This window comes from Cetorhinus maximus, chromosome 1, assembly GCF_964194155.1.
Source record: "Cetorhinus maximus chromosome 1, sCetMax3.hap1.1, whole genome shotgun sequence".
NCBI lineage: Eukaryota > Metazoa > Chordata > Chondrichthyes > Lamniformes > Cetorhinidae > Cetorhinus > Cetorhinus maximus.
The window spans coordinates 90,073,370-90,098,220 of NC_135879.1; the positions used below are offsets into that span (position 1 = coordinate 90,073,370).

A 24,851-nucleotide genomic window follows, 5' to 3' on the forward strand; every position below is an offset into this window, starting at 1 on the left:
CAGGGATTGTGGCAGGCAATTTACACAGAGCAATAATGTCCCACAATCAGCAATGAGATAAATGCTCAATTATCTGGTCTGGTGATGTCACTTGAGGAATGTTGGCCAGGATACCCTTATTCTTTGAGTAGTACAATGGGGTCGTTTACATCCATCTGAGAGGGTGGACAAACCCTTGGTTTAACATCATTCGAACGATAGCATCTCTGACAGTGCAGTACTTCCTTCATACGGCACTGAAGTGCCAGCCTAGATTGTGCTCAAGACTGATTATAGCCCATGTTGAAGTTAAAAGTGCAGTTTGTTTTCTTGTAACTTCTGAATGGGCAGAAATATTTTTTGAAAAAAAAAGTTGGCCACTGATATATTGCCATGTTCCAGACCTTGGCACCTCTAAATGTATTTAACCCTGCTTTTTTTTATTTATTCATGAGATGTGGGCATCACTCATAAGGCCAACATTTGTTGCCCACCTCTAATTGTCCTTAAGGTGATGGTGGTGAGCTGATGCCTTGAATTGCTGCAGTCCATGTGGTGTAGGTACACCTACAGTGCTGTTTGGAGGAAAGTTCCAGAACATTGACCCAGTGAGATTTCCAGTGACTTGGAAGGCAGCTTTCAGGTTCCCATGTGCCTGCTGTAGAAGATGTGGAAGGTTCTGTTGAAGAAGAATTGGCAAGCTGCTGCAGTGCATCTTGTATAGGGTACACACTGCGGGCATGGTGCACCTGTGGTGGAGGGAGTGGATTTTTAAGGTAGATGGGGTGCATTTCAAGCAGGCAGCTTTTCCCTGGATGGTGTTGAGCTTCTTGAGTGTTGTTGGCACAGTACTGAGCTGGGTAAGTGGGGAATATTCCATCACACTCCTGATGCATGTCTTGTAGATAGTGGACAGTCTTTGGGGAGTCAGGAGATGAGTTACTCGCCAGAGAATACAGAGCTTCTGACTTTCTCTTGTAACTAGCCTAGACTGCTTCATTATTTGAAGAGATGCAAATGAGACTGAATGCTCTAATCACCATTGAACATTCCCACTTATGACTTTGATGGAGGGAAAGCTATTGATGAAACAGCTGAAGATGGTTTGGCCCTCGGACACTGTCCTGAATAATTCCTGCATGGATGTTCTGGGGCTGAGATAATTGGTCTGCAACAACAATCTTCCTTTGGGCTAGCTACGACACCGGGCAGTGGAGAGTTTTCCATTAACCCCAATTTTACTGGTGTACCTTGATGCCATATTTGGTCAAATGCTGCCTTGATGTCAAGAGCAATCACTCCCATCTCACTGCTGTAATTCCCCTCTTTTCTCCATGTTTACAAACGAGACTAAAATGAGGTCCAGAGCTGAGTGGTTCTGGTGGAACTCAAACTGAGCATCAGTGAGCAGATTATTGTAAGTGTCGCTTGATAACACCATAGGTGACACCTTTCATCATTTTATTGATGATTGAGAGTGGACCAATGGAGCAGTAATTGGGTGGCTTGAATTTTTTCAGCTTTTTATGAATAGGACATAACTGGGCAATTTTCCAAATTGTCGGATAAATGCAAGTGTTGTAGCTGTATTGGAACAGCTTGACTGAGGGTGTGACTATTTCTGGAGTACAAGTCTTTAGCACTGCAACCAGGATATTGTCAGGGCCCATAGCCTTCACTGGATCCAGTATGCTGAACCATTTCTTGATATCATCTGGAGTGAATTAAATTGGCTGAAGATTTGTATCTGTGATGTTGGGGACTGAAGGAGGTGGCCAGATAGGTCATCCACTTAGCACTTCTGGCAATAGATACTTGTGAAATATACCATTAACTAAGAAAGTTGTATTTTGTGGTTGTGCAATTACATGTTTGGTTTCCAGTAGCAATTTTGTCTTTTTTTGGCATGGGAGGAGGATTATTATACCTATAATTTTGAGATATTCAAATGCAATATGCAACACTGTATTAAGAAAAAACACTGACAATATCTATTGATTTTAGCTGAATTTTTGTTTTTAATTTCCTGCATTTATAGGAGCTGCATTGTAGCACCTGCCTTTGTTAGTTATAATTGTGAGCACAAAATAAAATGTGTAACTCAGGTTATTTTCTTTCAGCCTGAAGCATTTGTTCTGGAATTCAGCAACGAATCATGGTGGAGCATACATATCTAATTCCTGTATGGCAATTTATTTTCATAATGCAAACTTAGAACTTAAGTTCTAAATGGAGTAGGATTGATCTTTTAATCTTGATTCCTATCAGAATTGGACATTTATGTTCCCATGCATGCTTCTCAAAAGATTGAATTGTTTCTTCAACTTGAAGAACTCTTTCAACATTTTCAATTTAGAGTGTAACATTTTGTGATTAGAATTTCTTTTAAACATGAACATAGTGGAAACAATATTTCTATGAGAATGTACAGAATGCTTTATGATCCTCAAAAGAGGAAGCAGTTTTAGCTGAAAATTTAAGGAGACCCTTGTTTTGTGGCAAGTTTCTTTACCTTGGCAGTATATCTGACCAATTAAAATGGTTATGACATTAAGATGTTTTCATCATTAGCTTTATACCATTGTTGCACTACTTGGTAACTTCTTGCATGTTTGTGGTGGCGAGTTGCACTGATTGCTTTTCTGTCGAGGGAGATAACTGGGTTTACATATGCATGTAAGCTGTCCCCCCTCAAAAAAAAAGTGAATGTGTTTAAGTGAATAAGTGTAACTGTTTTCTTTTGTGAAAGTAAGTTGAGATAATGGGTGTTTTGCCAACTGTCATAGAGGTCTACAGCACAGAAAAAGGCCCTTCGGCCCATTGAGTCTACGGCGGTCATACAAGTACCTAACTATTCTAATCCCATTTTCCAGCACTCGGCCCATAGCCTTGTATACCATGGCATCGCAAGTGCACATCCAAATACTACTAAAATGTTATGAGGGTTTCTGCCTATACCACCCTTTCAGGTAGTGAGTTGTTGGCCTGTGGCTGAGATGAAAGAAACAAACATGATCCAGCAGTGCTGTAGTGTACTTTATTTATAGGGCCGCTGTTGCTATTTGTTTAAAAGTTGGTTAATGGCATCACGGGCAAATAATCTTTGCACAAAAAAGAATTGTTGAACCATTAGAGGTATACAACATACAATTCAGCGCACCAGCTTTGTTTCAGATCTAATTAAAAATGCTGTTCTTGTCTCTCATTCCCTACCGCCCAAAATAGTGAATCTGTAGTTTGCCATGGATTAATGGGCTGCAAACTAATTTGATATAAGGGTTTTACATAAAAGCTTTTAGTGTAGATGGCTATATGGTTTACTATTGAATTTGCAGTGATTGTTGCATTTTGTTTGAAAAAATACGATCAAATATTTCAGCTTAAAAATAGTCAATTGATTTCTTTTTTTAGGCTCTTGGATGCTTGCTGTACAAACTTTGTTTCTTCACTCTACCTTTTGGAGAGAGTCAAGTTGCAATCTGTGATGGGAGCTTTACTGTGCCTGACAACTCTAAATATTCCCAGAAATTGCACTGTTTAATACGTATGTACACCAACTTTTTTTTAGAAAAGTGCTTTGGGCTCCATTTAATCTGCTTTGAAATGGTTGTAAATATATTGATTCCTAAAAATACTAAAATGTCAGTTATTCACACGTTCTTTTCATTGACATGTTTTATGTGAAATTGGGGGCAGGGCTTAGCCTAGCTTGAGAAAATTTACCAGAAGAGGTTGCGATCTAGTACGTGGTTAGAAAAATGCTTGTTTTTCTGACGAAAAATGCTTGTTTTTCTGACAAAAATTAAAATGGCACTGACATACATTGTTATTGTACAAAGATACGCTACTGATTTCAATTATGTTCCCGATCAAATACTTGGAGAAATTTGTAATATGCTAAAGTGCTTTCCTCCTTCATATTCCATTCGTGCTGAACTGCAGATCATTAAAGTAAATATAATGTATGGCAGAGAGTACAGATGCAATACTCTTAAACCAAAATATAATGGTATATATCAAGCACTGAAAATCGTGGGGAGAGACGAAGAATTATGGCTATCATTTGACAGTGATGTACAGAAATAATATAAGTTCTAATTTATACTGAAAAGGTTCTTGAGCAGGAATAATTGGAGAGTCTACCCAGCGCTTCCAAATGAAGAACGGTGCATGGAGAACAAATTGTATTTTTACTTCCCTGTCCAGAGAAAAATAAAAATCAATTTAAGGGTTGTGAGAATCAACATCAGTGTTTTTGCTATCCATTCAAGATGGCATCTGTCAAATAGAAAATTGTGAATTTGAGTTAGAAAAGTCAGGAGAGATTATAAACTGCGAAGCTGCATGTAATAAAAATTTATTACTGCAAACGCTAAGCAATGTATGTAAAAAAAAAAGCCAATTTTGATCAGGCTTTGACATTTATGCTTATTTAGAACTTGCAAAGTTGACCTAATCATGGGACATTTTGCTGTTTGATTGCTATTGGTGGAATTGTCCCAGATTTGCGTTAAGTGCGGTAGCAGGTGGGTAAAACAACAATGACAGATTTTCATGCCGTATCGTCTCAAACCTGCCACATTATTTGTGCATTCCTGGGGAAACCCCATTTTCATGGTGGGCAGGCGCTCTCGCCCGCCGACCATCACCTCGCCGTTTCATCACGCTGAGCGCCATATTTAAAAGTCTAGCTGCGTGCACTCATCTCAGTGCTTCCAGCCCATGACTACTTTAGGGAAGATGTCCACGTGAGGAAAAAAGACTGCAACCCCAGGTTTAATGGCACCACTGGAATGCCATTTGGGCGCTGTGATGTCCTCTACCACTGCTTTGGCCACAGTACGGGCAGCGGCATCACCAATCCAGCATGGCAGGCACTAGCAGTGTGGTCAGTGCCGATGCTGCACAGAAGAGGTTGGCCATCCAATGCAGGTAGAGAATGAATGATCTCATCTGTGGAGCCAGGGTATGGCAACCATCTCATCACTCTAAACTCACACCTCAAGCCCATTACACATTCACTGGCATCTCACTCACAGCCAGCTCAAGGGACATCACCACCCATTCTCTCACCCACGCCCTCATATGTCCATCTGGCCTCATCTCCTCTGGAGACTGCCTCCTCAGCCCTTACCACCTTGAGGCCACTTGCACAGATCAATATGTGTTCCCACACATGCCTTGGGATACCCTCCTTCCCCAGTACAGCTCTCGTCCTGTAGCCTCTTCCTTTGCCTGAGGCCACTTCTCCCCATTTTGCAAACAAGACCTTGCCCTGCAGCCATAGAAAAGCCACCTGCATATGGCTGATCTGGTAGATAGAGACCTACCCATGAGCTCACCCTTTAAAGTGATGTAGTGCTCTCTGTGAAGCCTGGCGCTGATGACTGCTAGGGCTGACCGAAGTGAGGTAGGCAAACAAACCTTGAAATCCCGAGCGAAGTGCAGCCCCACAGGTGCATGTCGCTTATGTGCCATTGTGAAACACGTCGGTGTGTTTTCCCGCCGATGTGGACGAACAATCCAAAGGCAGGGGGTGAGTCCTGCGGGCTGGCCTTATAATGATATGCTGATGTATTACAATGAACTTCCTGACATCCGATGGCGGGAACGCGGCCTGCCATCGGCGGGTGGAGCGGACAAACGCAAACTGGTTTCATGACTTCGTGAAACCGATTTTTGGCCTTCTCGCCATATTGTCAGCTAATGCCACCGAACACGCCTGATGCTGGTGGGCACAGAAAATCCTGGCCTATGGGCAGAATTTTGCCCTACGCGCTTCCTGTGCGGGTGGGGGAGGGATTCCACAACTGTCAAAGTGCGCTCGAGCTCACTGCTCTGAGATTAAGTGCTGTCTCAGGGAGATTACTGACAGTCTAAAAAACTTTAAAAATAGCAAAATTTAAAAATTATTAACATGTCCCCCTCATGTGACAATGTCACACGAGATGAGACATGTTAATAAGAAGCACAGAAACGTTATTAAAGTTTTTAAAAACGGACATGAAACCTCATCCCACCAGTGGATGAGGTTTCATGATTTTTCAGAAGCCCGCTGGCGCTCCTGGCCCGCCAATATTAAAGTTGGACGGGCAGGGTCTTTAATTATCTTAATTATCCTGTCAGTGGCCTCAATTGGCCATTGACAGGTTGGCGGGCGGACAGCTGATTTCGCTGTCCACCCGCCTTCCCAAAGATTTAAATGGACGGGTTCCCCCCGATGTCATCTTGCCCCCAACTCGCCGACGGGAAAAATCCGGCCTATGTCTTTTGAAGCTACATTTCACAAACCTGTTGTTTGTATTAATTTTGTAGTTTCTCTATTTCACAAACGTTCACAATGTTTTATTTATCAGGTGTTTCACTGCAGATTTGTTAATTGTATCTTTGGTATGGAAAAAAAAATAACAACCTAATTAAATATACTATGCATTTAGTTACCACATTTCATTTGTACATTTTTTAACTTGTGATTTTTGTGTTTAAAAGGCTACATGCTTGAACCAGCTCCAGACAAGAGACCTGACATTTACCAAGTTTCAAATTTTGCTTTTAAATTGACTGGAAAGGAATGTCCCCTGCCAAATATATATGTAAGTATATGTTCTGTTTTTAGTAATGTATTTATTATTTGATGGTTCACTAAAAAATTGGTTTGTCTTTTGCATATATCCCATTAGCTGAAAGAAACACTGATTGCAATAAATTTATAAAAATATTTATCAGCTATGTAAATTGAGGAATACCCCCATTCTTTTTGCTGCTGATGAAATTTTGTTTGGTTCTGTTGCTGTAATTTAACTAAAATAAGATCTAAAGTAAGTCAGCCCACGATTATTTTGGAAGTATTTCCCATGTTGCTGATGAATGAGCTGTTCTCAAATGTCACTGTGCAATATGCAGGTCTCCTAAGTTCGATTCAATTCCCCAGCAAACAAGGTTGAGTAACCAGCCTGCAAAATTAGCTTTCAATCTACAATTGTTACCAATAATGAGATGTTAATATTCAATATTGTGGGCCTGCAGCTGAACAGTGTTCAAATACCTAACACTGATATGAATAAAATCAATATTTTCATTCTAAGAAACCATAAGTGTATATCTTGATTAACTGAGCTCTGCACCCAGACACCAAGGTTTCCAACCCTTTATGCTGTGCTGGGATTTAGAGGGCTTTCCAAAAAGGAGAGAAGTGGATCTGTATCTGCAGCTGACACAGGTTAATTGTAGTTGAGTTAATAAAGTAGGAGAGAGAATTCATGGTCTTCTGCCTCAAAATGACTGGATGCCTCAGCACAAGGACGCTCAGTGAAACATGGTGCTGTAGTCTGCCCTGAGCCCCTTGCATTGAGGATCCCAAGGGCAGCACAGAGACGGGAAGGTAAATTGCATTTTTGATTTTCTTTTAGCACCTTCCCACCCTGCAGAATGGCTTCAGGCTGCTGATCTCCATTAGAAGGGCGCAATGTTGAAATTGTGACATACGACCGAAGGCTTGAAGGGGCTGCAGCTACATTCAGAAGTTCAAACTTTCTGCCAGCACTTGACCTTCCCAAGTTTTTTATTCTTTCTTGGGATGTGAGCATTGCTGGCTCGGCCAGCGTTTATTGTCCATCACTAATTGTCCTTGAGAATGTGGTGGTGAGCCGCTTTCTTGAACTGCTGCAGTCCATCCACTGTAGGTAGACTCACTGTGCTGTTAGGGAGGGAGTCCCAGGATTTTGACCCAGTGGCAGTGAAGGAACGACGATATAGTTCTAAGTCACAATGGCGAGTGGCTTGGAGGGGAACTTCCAGGTGGTGGTGCTCCCATGTGTCTGCTGCACTTGTCCTCCTGAATGGTAGTGGTCATGGGTTTGGAAGGTGTGCTGCCTAAGGCGGCTCGAGTTCCTGCAGTGCATCTTGTAGATGGCACACACTGCAGCCACTGGATCGGTGGTGGAGGGAGTGAATGTTTGTAGATGGGGTACCAATTAAGTGGGCTGCTTTGTCCTTGGTTGCATCAAGCTTCTTGAGTGTTGTTGGAGCTGCATTCATCCAGGGAAGTGGAGAGCATTCCATCACACTCCTGAATTGTGCCTTGTAGGTCGTGGACAGGCTTTGGGGAATCGGGACGAGAGTTACTTGGATGCAGGATTCCTAGTCTCTGACCTGCTCTTGTAGCCAAGGTATTTATATGGATAGTCCAGTTCAGCTTCTGGTCAGTGACAACCCCCAGGATATTGATAAAGGGGATTCAGCGATGGTAATGCCGTTGAATCAGAGTGCAGAAGAGGCCCTTCGGCCCATCGAGCCTGCACCGACATGTGAGAAACACCTGACCTACCTACTTACCTACCTAATCCCATTTACCAGCACTTGGCCCATAGCCTCGAATGTTATCACGTGCCAAGTGCTCATCCAGGTACTTTTTAAAGGTTGTGAGGCAACCCGCATCCACCACCCTCACACGCAGCGCATTCCAGACTGTCACCACCCTCTGGGTAAACAAGTTTTTCCTCACATCCCCCCCTAAACCTCCTGCCCCTCATCTTGAACTTGTGTCCCCTCGTGACTGACCCCTCAACTAAGGGGAACAGCTGCTCCCTATCCACCCTGTCCATGCCCCTCATAACCTTGTACACCTCGATCAGGTCGCCCCTCAGACTTCTCTGCTCCAACAAAAACAACCCAAGTCTATCCAACCTCTCTTTATAATTTAAATGTTTCATCCCAGAAAACATCCTGGTGAATCTCCTTTGCACCCCCTCCAGTGCAATCACATCCTTCCCATAATGTGGCAACCAGAACTGAACACAGTACTCCAGCTGTGGCCTCACCAAGGTTCTATACAACTCCAACATGACCTCCCTACTTTTGTAATCTGTGCCTCAATTGATAAAGGCAAATGCCCCATATGCCTTTTTCACCGCCCCATTAACATGCACCTCCGCCTTCAGAGATCTATGGACACACACACCAATGTCTCTTTGTTTCTCAGAACTTCCTAGTGTCATGCCGTTCATTAAATACTTTGTTATCAAATTACTCCTTCCAAAGTGTATCACCTCACACTTTTCAGGGTTAAATTCCATCTGCCACTTATCTGCCCATTTGACCATCCCGTCTATATTTTCCTGTCGCCCAAGACACTCAACCTCACTGTTAACCACCGGGCCAATCTTTGTGTCATCTGCAAATTTACTAATCCTACCCCCCACATAGTCATCTATGTCGTTCATATAAATGATGAATAATAGGGACCCAGCACAGATCCCTGTGGTACGCCACTGGACACTGGCTTCCAGTCACTAAAGCATCCTTCTGTCATCACCCTCTGTCTCCTACAAGGAAGCTAAATTTGAATCCACCTTATCAAATTACCCTGTATCTCATGTGCATTTGCCTTCTTTATAAGTCTCCCATGTGGGACCTTGTCAAAGGCCGAAATCCATATAAACTACGTCAACTGCACTACCCTCATCTACACACCTGGTCGTTACCTCAAAAAATTCAGTCAAATTTGTTAAGCATGACCTCCCTCTGACAAAGCCATGCTGACTATCCCTGATCAAACCTTGCCTCTCCAAGTGGAGATAGATTCTCTCCTTTAGAATTTTCTCCACTGGTTTCACTACCACGGACGTGAGACTCACTGGTCTGTAGTTCCCTGGCTTATCGCTACAACCCTTCTTAAATAGCGGAACCACATTAGCTGTTCTCCAGTCCTCTGACACCTCCCCCGTGGCCAGAGAGGAATTAAAAATTTGGGTCAGAGCCTCTGCAATCTCTTCTCTTGCCTCCCTCAGCAGTCTGGTACACAAATCATCCGGACCTGGAGATTTGTCGACTTTTAAGCCTGCCAACACCTCCAATACTTTGTCACTGCCTGTATCAATTTGCTCAAGAACCTCGCAGTCTCGCTCCCTGAGTTCCATACATTCATCCTCATTCTCTTGGGTGAAGGCGGATGTGAAGTATTCGTTCAATACTCTACCGATGTCCTCTGGCTCCACCCATAGATTGCCCTCTTGGTCCCTAATGGGCCCTACTCTTTCCCTGGTTATCCTCTTCCCATTGATATACTTATAGATTATCCTGGGATTTTCCCTACTTTTACCAGCCAGAGCTTTCTCACAGCCCATCATTGCTCTCCAAATTGCTTTCTTAAGCTCCGCCCTGCACTTTCTATACTCCGCTAATAGCTCTGCTGATTTGCTCCCCTTGTACCTGCTAAAAGCCTCTTTTCCTTCTCATCGTATCCTGATTATCTCTGGTCATCCATGGTTCTCTGGGCTTGTTACTCCTTCCTATCACACTAGAAACATGTTGAGCCTGTACCCTCCCCATTTCCTTTTTGAACGCCCTCCCCCCCCACTGCTCTTCTGTAGATTTCTCTACCTTGGCCAGATCCTGCCTCATTTTATTAAAATTCGCTCTTCCTCCAATCCAAAACATTTTTTTGCAACTTGTCTACTTCTTTGTCCATAACAAGCTTAAATTGTACCATGTTGTGGTTGCTATCACTAAAACGCTCGCCCACTACCACCTCAGCCACCTGTCCGGCTTCATTCCCCAGAATTAGGTCCAGCACTGTGCCGTCCCTTGTTGGACCCTCTACATATTGACCGAAAAAGTTCTCCTGTGCACATTTCAGGAAATCCACTCCATCCAAGCCCTTAACACTATGTCTATCCCAATTAATGTTAGGAAAGTTGAAATCACCTAATATAATTACCCTATTATTGTTTTTACACACCTCCACAAATTGTGCACATATTTGCTCCTCAATTTCCTGCTGACTATCTGGGGGTCTATAATAAACACCTAATAATGTGGCTGCCCTTTTTTTTTATTCCTAAGCTCTACCCACAAAGCTTCATTCGATGCCCCCTCCAAGATATCATCTCTCCTTACTGCAGTAATTGACTCCTTAACTAATAATGCAATGCCACCTCCTCTTTTACCCCCTCCCCTGTCTCGCCTGAAGATTCTATATCCCGGAATGTTGAGCTACCAATCCTACCCCTCCCTCAACCGCATCTGTGATGGCTACCAGATCACAATTCCACGTGTCAATCCTCATCCTTAACTCATTTGTAATACTCCTGGCATTAAAGTAGAGACCATCCTGTCTTGCCTTACTCCCTTGAAACTTAATGGAGCTGTACTTCCTCTGACTTGATTGTTTTATTGTATTATGATGTGCCCCTGTTCTGCTAACATTCTGTGTCCCCTCCCCCTGCTGAATTAGTTTAAACTCCTCCCAACAGCATTAGCAAACCTGCCTGCAAGGATGTTAGTTCCGCTCTGGTTCAGATGTAGACCGTCCCGCTTGTATAGATCCCACCTTCCCCAGAAATGGTTCCAGTGATCCAGGAACCTAAAACCCTCCCTCCTGCACCAACTTTTAAGCCACGTATTCATCTGTGCTATTCTCCTATTTCTGTGCTCACTAGCACGTGGCACTAGGAGTAATCCAGAGATTACAACCCGAGAGGTCTTGCTTTTTAGTCTACTGCCTCACTCCCTGAATTCTTGATGCAAGACCTCATCCCTCTTTCTACATATGTCATTGGTACCAACATGTACCCTGACTTCTGCCTTATCACCCTCCCCCTTCAGGATGCCCTGCAGCCGTTCAGTGACATCCTGGACCCTGGCACCAGGGAGGCAACACACCATCCTGGAGTCACGTTGACAACCACAGTAGCGCCTATCTGTTCCCCTGACTATCGAATCCCCTATTACTATTGCTCTTCCTCTCTTCCTCCCCTCCTGGACAGACAGGCTGCTTGTGGTGCCAGAGGATTGGCTCTGTCAGTACTCCCTGGAGGAACCAGCGCCCACATCAACCTCCAAAATGGAATACCGATTTGCGAGCAGGACCCCAGGGGACTCCTGAACTACCTGCCTGTTTCTCTTGGACTGCCTGGTGGTCACCCATTCCCTTCCTCCCTCAAGTCCCTTCAACTGCCGTGTGACCACCTCACATGTCACATTGTCAAGGGACAATGGTTAGATTCTCTCTTGTTGGAGATGGCCGTTGCCTGGCACTTGTGTGGCACGAGTGTTACTTGCCGTTTGTCAGCTCAAGCCTGGATATTGTCTGTCTTCCTGCATTTGGACATAGACTGCTTCAGTATCTGAGGAGTCATGAATGGCGCTGAACATTGTGCAATTGTCAGCGAACATCCCCATTCTGACCTTATAATGGAAGGAAGGTCATTGATGAAGCAGCTGAAGATGGTTGGGCCTAGGGCCCTACCCTGAGGATCTCCTGCACTGATGCCCTGGAACTGAGATGATTGACCTGCAACAACCACAACCACCTTCCTTTGTGCTAGATATGACTCCAACCAGTGGAGAGTTTTCCCCCTGATTCCCATTGACCCCAGTTTTGCTAGGGCTCCTTGATGCCACCTTTGGTCAAATGTTGCCTTGATGTCAAGGGCAGTCACTCTCACCTTCCCTCTGGAGTTCAGCTCTTTTGTCCATGTTTGAACCAAGGCTGTAATGAAGTCAGGAGCTTAATGACCTTGGCAGAACCCAAACTGAGCTTCAATGAGCATGTTATTGGTAAGCAAGTGCCGCTGATAGCACTTTGATGATCCCTTCCATCACTTTACTGATGATCGAGAGTAGACTGATGGGGAGAAATTGGCCAGGTTGGATTTGTCCTGTTTTTTGTGTACAGGACATACCTGGGCAATTTTTGTCAGTGCCTGGTAGATGCCAGTGTTGTAGCTGTACTGGGACAGCTTGGCTAGGTGCGCGGCAAGTTCTGGAGCACAAGTCTTCAGTACTATTGCCAGAACATTGCCAGGGCCCATAGCCTTTGCAGTATCCACTGTCATCTGCCATTTCTTGATATTGCATGAAGTGAATCGAATTGGCTGAAGGCTGGCATTTGTGATGCTGGGACCTCCGGAGGAGGCAGAGATGGATTACCCGCTCGGCATTTCTTGTTGAAGATTGTAGCAAATGCTTCAGCCTTACCTTTTGCACTAATGTGCTGGGCTCCCCCATCATTGAAGATGGGGATATTTGTGGAGCTTCCTCCTCCAGTAAATTGTTTAATCATCCACCACCATTCTGACTGGATGTGGCTCAACTGTTGAGCTTGGATCTGATCTGTTGGTTGTGGAATCGCATAGCTCTGTCTATCACTTACTGCTTATGCTGTTTGTCATGCAAGTAGTCCTGTATTGTAGTATCACCAGGTCTGCACCTCATTTTTAGGCATGGCTGGTGCTGCTCCTGCACTCATCATTGAACCAAGGTTGATCCCCTGGCTTGGTGGTAATGGTAGTGGATATGTCAGGCCATGAGGTTACAGATTGTGGTTGAGTACAACTCTGCTGCTGCTGATGGCCCACAGCGCCTCATGGTTGGCCAGTCTTGAGATGCTAGATGTATTTGAAATCTAGCCCATTTAGCACGGTGGTAGTGATTTTATAATAGGGGCGTCCTGAACAGGAAATACTGATGCTTTTGTCCAGCACTGGCAAAGGGACCCAGAGAAGTTTACCCTTAAACCTTTTCAGGGTGAGTCTAGGACCAAAGCTTTGACATTTGCGAACATAGAAATAGGATTCAGCCCCTGAAGCCTACTCTGCCATTCACTCAGGTCGTGGCTGATCTGTATTTTAACTCATTTATCCACCTTGATTCCATATCCCGTTATAACCTTCCGAGCAAAAGCCTATTAATCCCAGTTTTGAAATTTGAGGGGTTTTTTGGGTGCGGGAAGGGGTGTGAAAAGGAGAGACTTCCAAATTTCCACTCACCTCTGTGTGCGAAGAAATGCTCCCTGCCATCACCCCTGAACTTGTCTCCATAATTTATTATTCATAGCTCCAGTATTATTCTGGTGAATCTGCATTGCACACTCTCTAAGGCCTACCTATTCTTTCTAAGGTGTGGTGCCCAGAACTAAATGTACTCAGTAGTTTAGCCAGAGTTTTATGTAACTGTAGTATAACTTCCATCCCTTTTTGTATTGCAGCCTCCTTATGATAAAGGATGGCTTTCCATTAGTATCATGAAACTATTAATCTACATAATATTTTGGAAAATATTTTTCTTTTAAAATAGAGGTTTAGCTTATTGGTGTGTCTTAATTGGATTAAAGCCAGCTTGTCTGGGGTGCTTTGGTGTGTCCTAGTTTTGATATGTAAGAGAGATAGTGTGCATTTGCATTTTTTGAATAGAGCATTCAAGAAGTGGGGTGAAAATGAAACCTGTCTAGCTGATACCAAGCTATATGTTTATATTACTAATGAAATTGGTACTGTGAAAGGGGTTTCATTGTTAAAAGGTGGAGTTCAAAGAGGTTGTTGATACAATGAGAATTAACATTCAATCAGTCGTGGTAGTTATCAGTTTTTGGGTGTGCAGAGCAGAGGCAATGTAAGATCAAAATGCAGGTGTAAGCCTCCAACTGGCTCCACAAGGAACCAAAATGAAAAGAACCTCATTTTGAATTTGTAAGGTGAAAATGCTTTGCCTGGTGTTTGATTAAGTCTATGGGTTGCTGTTGCCTTAATGGCGATTAGTTTGGGAATTTGTTAAAAGTTATGATAGCAATAATTTGTAGCTTTATGTGTGCGTATACATATATATATATTTTAACCTGTGTAAATTAATAAATTGTTTCCTTTAGTTTAATGTAAAACCTCGAGAACTGGTGGTCTGATTCCTGAATTTAGAGTCGCATCTCAAACATAACACTTAAAATTATAGGTTATGACAGTTGTTTAAAGTTTCCCCATGGGCTTTTTAAATAACTGCTTTACCAACTTCATCGGTCAAAACAATTAGCCTTCTACATTTTTTTTTGTACTTTCTACCTGGCTGTTAGAATACATGGATCCCTAAATCTCTGCACCTCCACTGCTCCTGGCCTCTCACCATTTAGAAACTATTCTGATCTATCTTTCTCTGGTCCAAAATGGATGACTTCACACTTCCCCATATCAAACTCCATCTGCCTGTCACAGTTTTGCCCACTTCTTTAATCTATTAATGTCCCTTTGCAACTTGCTGCTCTGATCTACGGTAAATACTGTGCCACATAACTTGGTGTCATCAGCAAACTAGGATATATGGCTCGCTATTCCTTCATCTAAGTTGTTGATAAGTATACTGAAAATCTGAGACCCCAGTACAGACCCTTGGGCGATACCATTAGCCACATCCTAGCAATAGAATAAATATACATTATCCAACATTTCCAGCATTTGTTTTTGTTTTACATTATCCCTGTTCTGTTTTCTACCTCATAGTCAATTCCTTACTCATGCCAACAGGTATTTCCAATTTCCATGTGTTCTCACTCATGATTTGCAATATCATTTACAGAATGTCACATTGCCTTTCACTGATGAAAAGCACTTCAACTTGTAACAGAAGTTTTATGATTAAAAATTAAGTTTTATAATTCTCTTTTGTAGAATGTCCCTATCCCAACAGTACTTCCTGAACCCATGACTGCCAGTGAGGCAGCTGCCAAGAAGAGTCAAACGAAAGCAAGGTAACTATTGTACATCATTCAGGACTGCCAACAACTGAAAAGACTTCAGATCTCATCAGTATTTACAATAGTTCAATCAGATCCACTTTGCCAATGCGGATACATTAAATCTCTTACTTGCACTACAGATCCTGATTATGATGTCCTGATTGTGTATAACTTCTAGCCATCCTAACAGTTTGAAAATATGAAGGTTGTATTGAAATGCAGCTCTTTTATGTTCGAAAAGTACTGTGGAATATCTACTATGCACAAATTGCTTACTTTTTAAATGTCAAGTGAACTTGTGGCTAGCTTCCCAAGTGGAAATTTGCATTACATTGGGAAAAAGTCGATGGTGAAAAACAGACATATTAGCAATTTCAGTTCAGTCATTTGTTTTTAATAAGTTTTTTTAAAAAGTTTATTTTTAATGTGCAAAAATCTTCTTGGATTACAGTTGGCTGCAAAGTAAAGCTATGTAATGATTTAACAATTTCTTTGCTAAGGTGTATCTGTTATAGATGTCTATTTTGTTCGGGTGTTTTTCAACAAGTTGTATCATGGTCGTCCTCAAGTCTCACCACAAACTCTATTCCCTAGCCACTGACTCCATCCCTTTCCCTGGCAACTCTCTGAGACCGAACCAGATTGTTCACAATTTTGGTGTCATATTTCACCCCAGGATAAACTTCCTGACTGCATATTTGCAGCATCACTAAGACCATTAATTTCCACCTCTGCAATGTCGCCTGACTCTGCCCCTGCCTCAGCACACCTTCTGCTGAAACCCTTATCCATTTCCTTGTTGCCTCCAGACTTGACGATTCCAACGGACTCATGGCCGGCCTCTATTTTCTACCCTCTGTTCACTTGTCATTTGCTCTCCATGCCTTAATTTGCATCAAGCCCTGTCCTCTAATCACCCCTGTGGTCACTAACTGTTACGATCCTAGCTGATAATGCTAGACAAGTCAGATCCCAGAGTGAAACCTGGCTTGATAGATCCTAACTTTTATTATCTTTTGGAAACCATGGAGATAAGCTGTTGAACAAATTCACAGGAGTCTGCTGATGAACTTTTAACACAAAGAATAAAACATTATTAAACAAGAGAAATAAACTATGTTATACTAGACAAAAAGGTTGGAAAGATCTCGATACAAACATGAGAAGGTGATTCAATTTCCCAATGTTCCTTTACCCAACAATATCTTTACAGACACACAAACCATTGAAGAGCTACCACCAGTTTGACACACAGGCTCCTTGTTTGGGACTGACACACATGCAAATGGTTTTCTTCCGGTGAATTCTTGAGCATTCACTTGATGCTTCTCACCCAACTCTTATCTCTCTCCAAGACACCAAAAAATAACTGCACTTTAAACTCACTTTCAGTAGCAACACTACTAAACTGATTAGATTGCAGAACCCTATAACTGACTATTCAGTTAACTACTGTCCCACTAGCCTTGTATTTTTCTCTTCTGAGAGCTGAAAAATCCCTGCCTTAACTCTCCGACACACACTGAACTCTTCCCTGTCTTTGTGTGTCTGTGTCACTTGACCACTGTCGCTAGGCAATAGTCCAGTTTTTTCTACTTTGTGTTTTTTCCCAAAATTACTAAACATCTAACCCCTTTTTAACCCATCTCTTACACAGGTCCAGCTGGACTTTTAGGCCCCATTCCACCTTTCATCATATATTGTGATTTGTGTGTTCAACTTCAAAATGATACGTTGTTCCTAACAATACCCCATACTGGCACCTGGTTCAGCAAAGTTACTAACCCTCCCCATCACTACCACCCTATGGCCTTGGCCCTCCCCATCTCTAATCTTCTCCAACCCTGCAACCTTACAATTTCTTATTTTAATTGCTTTACCAGTGGCAGGCGTGGCTTCAGCTGCCAAAGCACTGTTTGGAATTCTTTCCTTAAACCTCTCTTTCCCTCTACCTCTCTCTCATCCTTTAAGGTGCTGCTTAAAACCTATCTCTTTGACCAAGCTCTTGGTAAAGTTTCCAAATATCACCTTGTGCAGTGTCAATTTTTTTCATAATACTCCTGTGATGGAGTGACTGCAAAGGATGGAGTGACTGCAAAGGATGGAGTGACTGCAAAGGATGGAGTGACTGCAAAGGATGGAGTGACTGCAAAGGATGGAGTGACTGCAAAGGATGGAGTGACTGCAAAGGATATCCCTACCCCTCGGCATTCCATACAACTACCCAACAATAGAAACTCCAGCAAGTTAGAGTTATACCCATCACAAAAGAATTGGTTCTGGTCGTTGGAGGCCAGCCATCTCAGCCTGAGGACATTGCTGCAGGAGTTCCTCAGAGTGTCCTATGCACAACCATCTTCAGCTGCTTCATTAGTGACCTTTCCTCCATCGTACAGTCAGAAGTGAGGAAGTTCACCCATTATTGCACAGTGTTCAGTACCATTTGTGACTCCTCAAATGTTGAAGCAGCCCATGTCCATATGCAGCAAGACTTGGTCAAAATTCAGGCTTGGGCTGATAAATGGCAAGTAACATTTGTGCCACCCAAGTGTCACACTATGACGATCTCCAACAAGAGAGAATATAACCAACTCCCTATGAATTCAATGCATTACTATTGCTGAAACTCCCACCATCAACATCCTGGGGCTCACAATTGACCAGAACTTAAGTGGACCAGCCATGTAAATACTGTGGCTACAAAAACATATCAAAGGCTGGAAACTCTGCAGTGAGTAACTCACCTGCTGACTCCAGATCCTGTCCATCATCTGCAAGGCACAAGTCAGGAGTGTGATCGAGTACTCTCCACTTGCCTGCGTGAGTGCAGCTCCAACGACACTGGAGAATCTCAACACCATCAGGACAAAGTCGCCTGCTTGATCGGCACCGCATCCATTACCTTAAACATTCGCTCCACCACTGACCCACAGTGGTAGCAGTGTGTAACATATACAAGATGCACTGCAGCAAGATTTCTTTGACAGGACCTCCTAAACTCCCAACCTCTACCATCTAAAGTCAAGGGCAGCAGATTTTTGGGAACACCATTACCAAGTTCCCCTCCAAGCCACATTTCCATCCTGATTTGGAACTATATTACCTTCAGCGCCCCTCAGTCAAAATCCTAGAACTTTCTTCCGAACAGGACTGTGGTGTACCTACAGCAGATGGATGGCAACAGTTCAAGAAGGCTGTTCATCTGCAATTACGGTTGGGCAACAAATGCTGGCCTTGCCAGTGAAGCCAGTATCCCATAAAAGAAGAACAAAAAAGTTTGAACTCAATAAAGGAGTTTTCATAGCATGATTAAACAAATCACAAAACAGGAGGGGACATTCTGCCCCAGTGCCTCCTGTAACCCCCATTCCCCCAATCCTTTATATTGTTACTTTTGAAATATTTATCACATTTCCAATTAAATTATGTTCCAGTTTCTACAGCAGTGGCCACTTTTGGTGAAACACCTCATGATCTAAATAGCCCTCAATTCAAGATCTTCCTCTCCTTTCCTTCTTGGGGTTCTTTGAGAATCCTCAGTGTCTATCCATTTGGCTGCCTTTTCATTCACCAATGGAAACAATATTTCAATATTTACCCACAGTAGAATGATTAAAGGAGAAATTGTGGCCTGGACACTGACAGAACACAAGTGAAATAGGATCCTTTTTATATCAACCTCAGCAGGCAGATGGGGTTTTGATTTAATGTCTCATTCAGAAGAAGGCACTCTGACAACACAGTGCTCCCTCAGTTCACACTGAAGTGTTAGCCTATACTATGTGCTCAAGCCCCTAGAGGAACTGTTAGCCTTTTAAGTGAGATGTGACGAGTTGTAATTTCTATGTAATTACTGTTTCATTGTTATTCAATATAGCATTACAAATACAATGAAGTAACAATTCACAGGTGAAAACATTTCTTTGCAACCATTGATTTCTGGTAAAACACCTGGTTTCTAGTAAATGATCATGTGACCAATTGCTTGGAGATAAGCAATAGAAAAAAGGTCAAGTTAAGGAAGTTAATTATTGGGTTGAGTAGATTGTGGGTGTGGTTCTGTTTCAAGCAGTTTTTATTGGTGTTTTGAACAATCTGGCTGCAGAACAGAGGTAGTGGCATAGTGGAACAAAGACAAAAATAGCTGGAAAAACTCGGCAGGTCTGACAGCATCTGCGGAGAGGAATACAGTTAACGTTTTGAGTCACTAGTGGCATAGTGGTATTGCCCCAGAGTAATGTTTTAGGGACTCTGGTTTGAATCCCACCATGGCAGATGGTGGAATTTGAATTTAATAAAAGTCTGGAACCTTTGTCGATTATCATAAAATCCCATCTGGTTCACTAGTGTCCCTTAGGAAAGAAAATCTGCTGTCCTTACCTGGATTGGCCTACATGTGATTCAGGATCCACAGCAATGTAGTTGACTCTTAAATGCCCTCTCAAGGGCAGTTGGGATGGGCAATAAATTCTGGCCTAGCCAACGATGCCCAAGTCCCATAAATGAATAAAAAAACACAGGGAACATCTCTTTCCAGCAGCATTCATTTGAAATTTTGTGTGCTGACTAAAAGAGTTGTGTTTAACTGAAGGACTCCTAACAATATATTGAACTTCTAGGGATAGCCAAGCTGAGAAAGGGAAGAGAGAAAGAGGATAGTGTGTTTAGATACAAGACTCCAGAGTTAAAGAACACTAGAAACAGAAGAGTTCTGACCTGAGTTGGCTCTGCTTAAGACATTAGCGACACCTATGTTGAATTGGGAGTCTATAACCATGGAATGGTTGGAGAAGATTTGAAGAGAAAACCTTGTTGGAAATAATTGGAAGGTCCAATAAATCTGAACCCTTTTATGAATCTTCGAAGTAACACTCAGACCAAGTGGTTAATCTTCTAATTTCAAATAGTATTTGACTTGAGTTTATTTGGGTGTAAGCCAAATAGGTGTAAAAGGAAAGTTGGGTTTAGAGAATAAGTAACTGTGTTCATTGTGCTTCAAATATCTTTAATGTAACTGACTATTTAAGATAGAGTGTAACCATAAGTATTCATGTTCCCTGATTTTTGTTTAGTAAAATTCTTGTGATTTAACCCATGAACATTGTGGCTTCCCTTAAGTTTTCAGATACTTTAAAAAAAAGTAATTAACATGTTCTTGGTCTTTACTGAGATCGTAACAACTAGAATTGTTTAAACGTTTTATAGAAACTTAGTACTAGCTTTGTTGAACTTGTAATTGTGTCCTCTATTGCAAATAGTTTTTTCAAGCATATAAGTATAAGTTCTGACTAGTTTAGGATTTGTTAGTTTTCAATAAAGGCTGAGCAGATATGATTGCCTTGGGTTTCAGTAAAATTACAATAAATATATTCAATTCTGAAAACATTGTGTTTAGTTCATAACTTTTGATTAATAAAGAAGTTAATTTATATCCATAATGTTCATTTCCACAGGCTGAGTGAGGCAGTAGGACCAACAGAGACATCAATAGCCCCAAGGAGAAGACCAAAAGCCAACACTAGTGCTGTAAACGCAAGTGTTTTACCAATTCAGAACACAGTAACTCCAGTGAAGAGGGTGATCTCAAGTGGCTGTGGAAATCCTGGACAAAAAAGTAATTTACCATATTTTAAAAACTAGATTCCAATTTTAACTAATTTGGTGAGTGTCATAATTTGGAAGCAACAAAAATTTTCTATTCATGAATATTTTGCATCAAATGCCACAACATATACATTTTGTTGTTTTGGCACTCTGGTGAGGATGTGTGATTTACATTCTTGGAGAGGAGACTTTTTTCTAGGGAAATTTGTCCAGTGGTTTAAATCCAGTGACTCTTGAGATTTGTATAAAACCGAGGAAGGCAATATGGCAAACCTGAAAATTAGGCTATTAAATTAATGACAATTAGAAAACTAAGTTGGCCATAAATTTGGTAAATTGACAAGTGTTCTTAAAGAGCACGTGGGGCACATTCCAACATTAGTGCCTAGATGTGCCTGTTCGGCACCTCTGCTGCATTTTGGGGTGCGTGGGAGATTTAATTTGTCTTGCAATGGCAAGTGGCTATTAGAGGCACATCTAGGATCTCTACATATTGAAGCAGCTGGAAAGTGCAACTGCCAGAAGGAGAGAGCTACCCCTGAAAGCCCCTTTTGTAAGGGGCCAGTTTAAAAAATATAAGGCCTTGGATCTTGATTCTGGCATGTTCCTGGACCTCCAGCTAAGCCCCATTTTTGCCCCAGCAGATTTGGTACCTCTTAATCTCACCTGACCTATTCTGGATCCCACTGAGGGCTTATAAAGCAGGGCCTCCTGACATGGGGAGAGACTGCCTCCTCTAACAAAATGGGCATATGTAGGGTGGATGAGATTCCAACCCCAACAGATCATTGTGGACTCCCTGACTTAAGGCCAGAACTTGGTTTATCTGGTTTCATTTCTGACCCCTCCAGTAGATCCCTGCCAAAATTACTGTGTGTGTATGGTGGAATGGTTGCGGACTTTCGGGAAAAGTACCTGAAGCTACCTGAGCTTTTTTTTATTCATTCATGGGCTGTGGCCTTCGCTGGCTGGGCCAGCATTTACTGCCCATCCCCAATTGCCCTTGAGAATGTGGTGACGAGCTGCCTACTTGAACCGCTGCAGTCCATGTGGTGCAGGTACACCCACAGTGCTGTTAGGGAGGGAGCTTCAGGATTTTAACCCAGCGACAGTGAAAGAACCAAGTCAGTTTGGTGAGTGGCTTGGAGAGGAACGTCCAGGTGGTGGTGTTCCCATCTCTCTGCTGCCCTTGTCCTTCTAGATAGTAGTGGTTGTGGTTTTGGAAGGTGCTGTCTGAGGAGCCTTGATGAATTCTTGCAGTGCATCTTGTAGATGATACACACTGCTGCTACTGTGCGTCGGTGGTGGAGGTCATGAATATTTGTGGATATGGTGCCAGTCAAGAAGGCTGCTTTGTCCTGGATGGTGTTGAGCTTCTTCAGTGTTGTGGGAGCATGCAGGCAAGCGGGGAGTATTCCATCACATTCCTAACTTGTGCCTTGTAGATTATGCGCAGGCTTTGGGGAATCAGGAGGAGAGTTACCTGTTGCATGATTCCTAGCCTCTGACCTGCTCTTGTAGCCACAGTATTTATATGGCTAGTCCAGTTCAGCTTCTGGTCAACGGTAACCCCCAGCATGTTGATAGTGGGGGATTCAGTAATGGTAATGCCATTGAACATCAAGGGGCGATGGTTAGATTCTCTCTTGTTGGAGATGGTCATTGCTCGGCACTTGTGTGGCGTGAATGTTATTTGCCACTTGTCAGCCCAAGCCTGGATATTGTCCAGGTCTTGCTGCATTTGGACATGGAGTGCTTCAGTATCTGAGGAGTCGTGAATGGTGCGGAACATTGTGTAATCATCAGCAAACGTCCCCAATTCTGACCTTATGATGGAAGGAAGGTCACTGATGAGACAGCTGAAGATGGTTGGGCCTAGGACACTATCCTGAGGAGCTCCTGCAGTGATGTCTTGGAGCTGAGATGACTGACCTCCAACAACCACAACCATCTTCCTTTGTGCTAGGTATGACTCCAACCATTGGAGAGTTTTCCCCCTGATTCCCATTGACTCCAGTTTTGCTAGGGCTGCTTGATGCCACACTCGGTCAAATGCTGCCATGGTGTCAAGGGCAGTCACTCTCACCTCACCTCGGGAGTTCAGCTCTTTTGTCCATGTTTGAACCAAAGCTGTAATGAGGTTAGGAGCTGAGTGGCCCCTGCAGAACCCAAACTGGGTATCAGTGAACAGGTTATTGCTAAGCAAGTGCCACTTGGTAGCACTGTTGATGACCCCTTCCATCACTTTACTGATGATTGAGAGTAGACTGATGGGACGATAATTGGCCGGGTTGGATTTGTCCTGCTTTTTGTGTACAGGACATACCTGGGCAATTTTCCACATAGACCGGTAGATGCCAGTGTTTTTGGTGTACTGGAACAGCTTGGCTAGGGGCGCAGCAAGTTCTGAAGCACAAGTCTTCAGCACTGTTGCCGGAATATTATCAGGGCCTGTAGCCTTTGCACTATCCATTGCCTTCTGCAGATTCTTGATATCACGTGGAGTGAATCGAATTAGCTGAAGACTGGCATTTGTGATGCTGGGGACCTCCGGAGGAGACCGAAATGGATCATCCACTCGGCGCTTCTAGCTGAAGATTGTAGCAAATGCTTCAGCCTTATCTTTTGCGCTGATGTGCTGGGCTCCTCCATCATTGAGGATAGGAATATTTGTGGAGCCTCCTACTCCAGTGAGTTGTTTACCACCATTCAGGACTGGATGTGGCAGGACTGCAGATCTTAGATCTGATCCATTGGTTGTGGGATTGCTTAGCTCTGTCTATCACGTGTGCCAAACAGCATAAGCAGCAAAAGTAGTCCTGTGCTATAGCTTCACCAGGTTGACATCACATTTTGAGGTATGCCTGGTGCTACTCCTGGCATGCTCTCCTGCACTCTTCATTGAACCAGGGTTGATCCCCTGGCTTGATGGTAATGGTAGAATGGGGGAAAATGCAATGAGGTTCCAGATTGTGTTAGAGTACAATTCTGCTGCTGCTGATGGCCCACAGCACCTCATGGACGCCCAGTCTTGAGTTGCTAGATTTGTTCGAAATCTATCCTATTTAGCATGGTCACAGTGCCACACAACACGATGGAGGGCATCCTCAATGTGAAAGCGGGACTCTGTCTCCGCAATAACTGTGGGGTGGTCACTCCTACTGATACTGTCATGGACAGGTGCATCTGCAGCAGGTAGGTTGGTGTGGATGAGGTCAAGTATGTTTTTCCCTCTTTTTGGTTCCCTCATCACCTGCCGCAGAACCAGTCTAGCAGCCAGGTCATTTAGGACTCGGCCAGCTCAATCAGTAGTGGTGCTACTCCCACCCAGAGTACATTCTGCTCCCTTGCCACCCTCAGTGCTTCTTCCAAGTGGTGTTCAACATGGAGGAGTGTACTGATTCATCACTGTGGGAGGGCGGTACGTGGTGATCAGCAGGAGGTTTCCCCTTCCATGTTTGACCTGAGGCCATGAGACTTCATGGGGTCCGGTGTCGATGTTGAGGACTCGCAGCCTGTGTCGTCACCTCTGCTGGGCCTGTCCTGCCAGTAGGACAGGGCGAACCCAGGTATAGTGATGGTGGTGTCTGGGACATTATCTGTAAGGTATGATTCCGTGAGGATGACTATATCAGGCTGTTGCTTGACTAGCCTATAAGACAGCTCTCCCAAGTTTGGCACGAGTGCCCAGATGTTAGGAAGGAGGACTTTGCAGGGTTGACAGGGCTGAGATTGCTGTTGTCGTTTCTGGTGCCTAGGTTGATGG

At 43.3% G+C, this 24,851-nt stretch overlaps 1 protein-coding gene across 2 annotated transcripts in view; it reads left to right on the plus strand.

Annotated features, from left to right (window-relative positions):
• The window catches only part of bmp2k (BMP2 inducible kinase), a 140,847-nt gene that overhangs the window by 80,729 nt on the left and 35,267 nt on the right, over nt 1-24,851 (plus strand). For both annotated transcript variants that reach the window (XM_078543643.1, XM_078543653.1), the window contains exons 7-10: nt 3,391-3,523; nt 6,469-6,572; nt 15,414-15,493; nt 20,935-21,095. In XM_078543643.1, the coding sequence (XP_078399769.1) occupies nt 3,391-3,523; nt 6,469-6,572; nt 15,414-15,493; nt 20,935-21,095 (478 nt within the window). The remainder of the gene's footprint in view (nt 1-3,390; nt 3,524-6,468; nt 6,573-15,413; nt 15,494-20,934; nt 21,096-24,851) is intronic.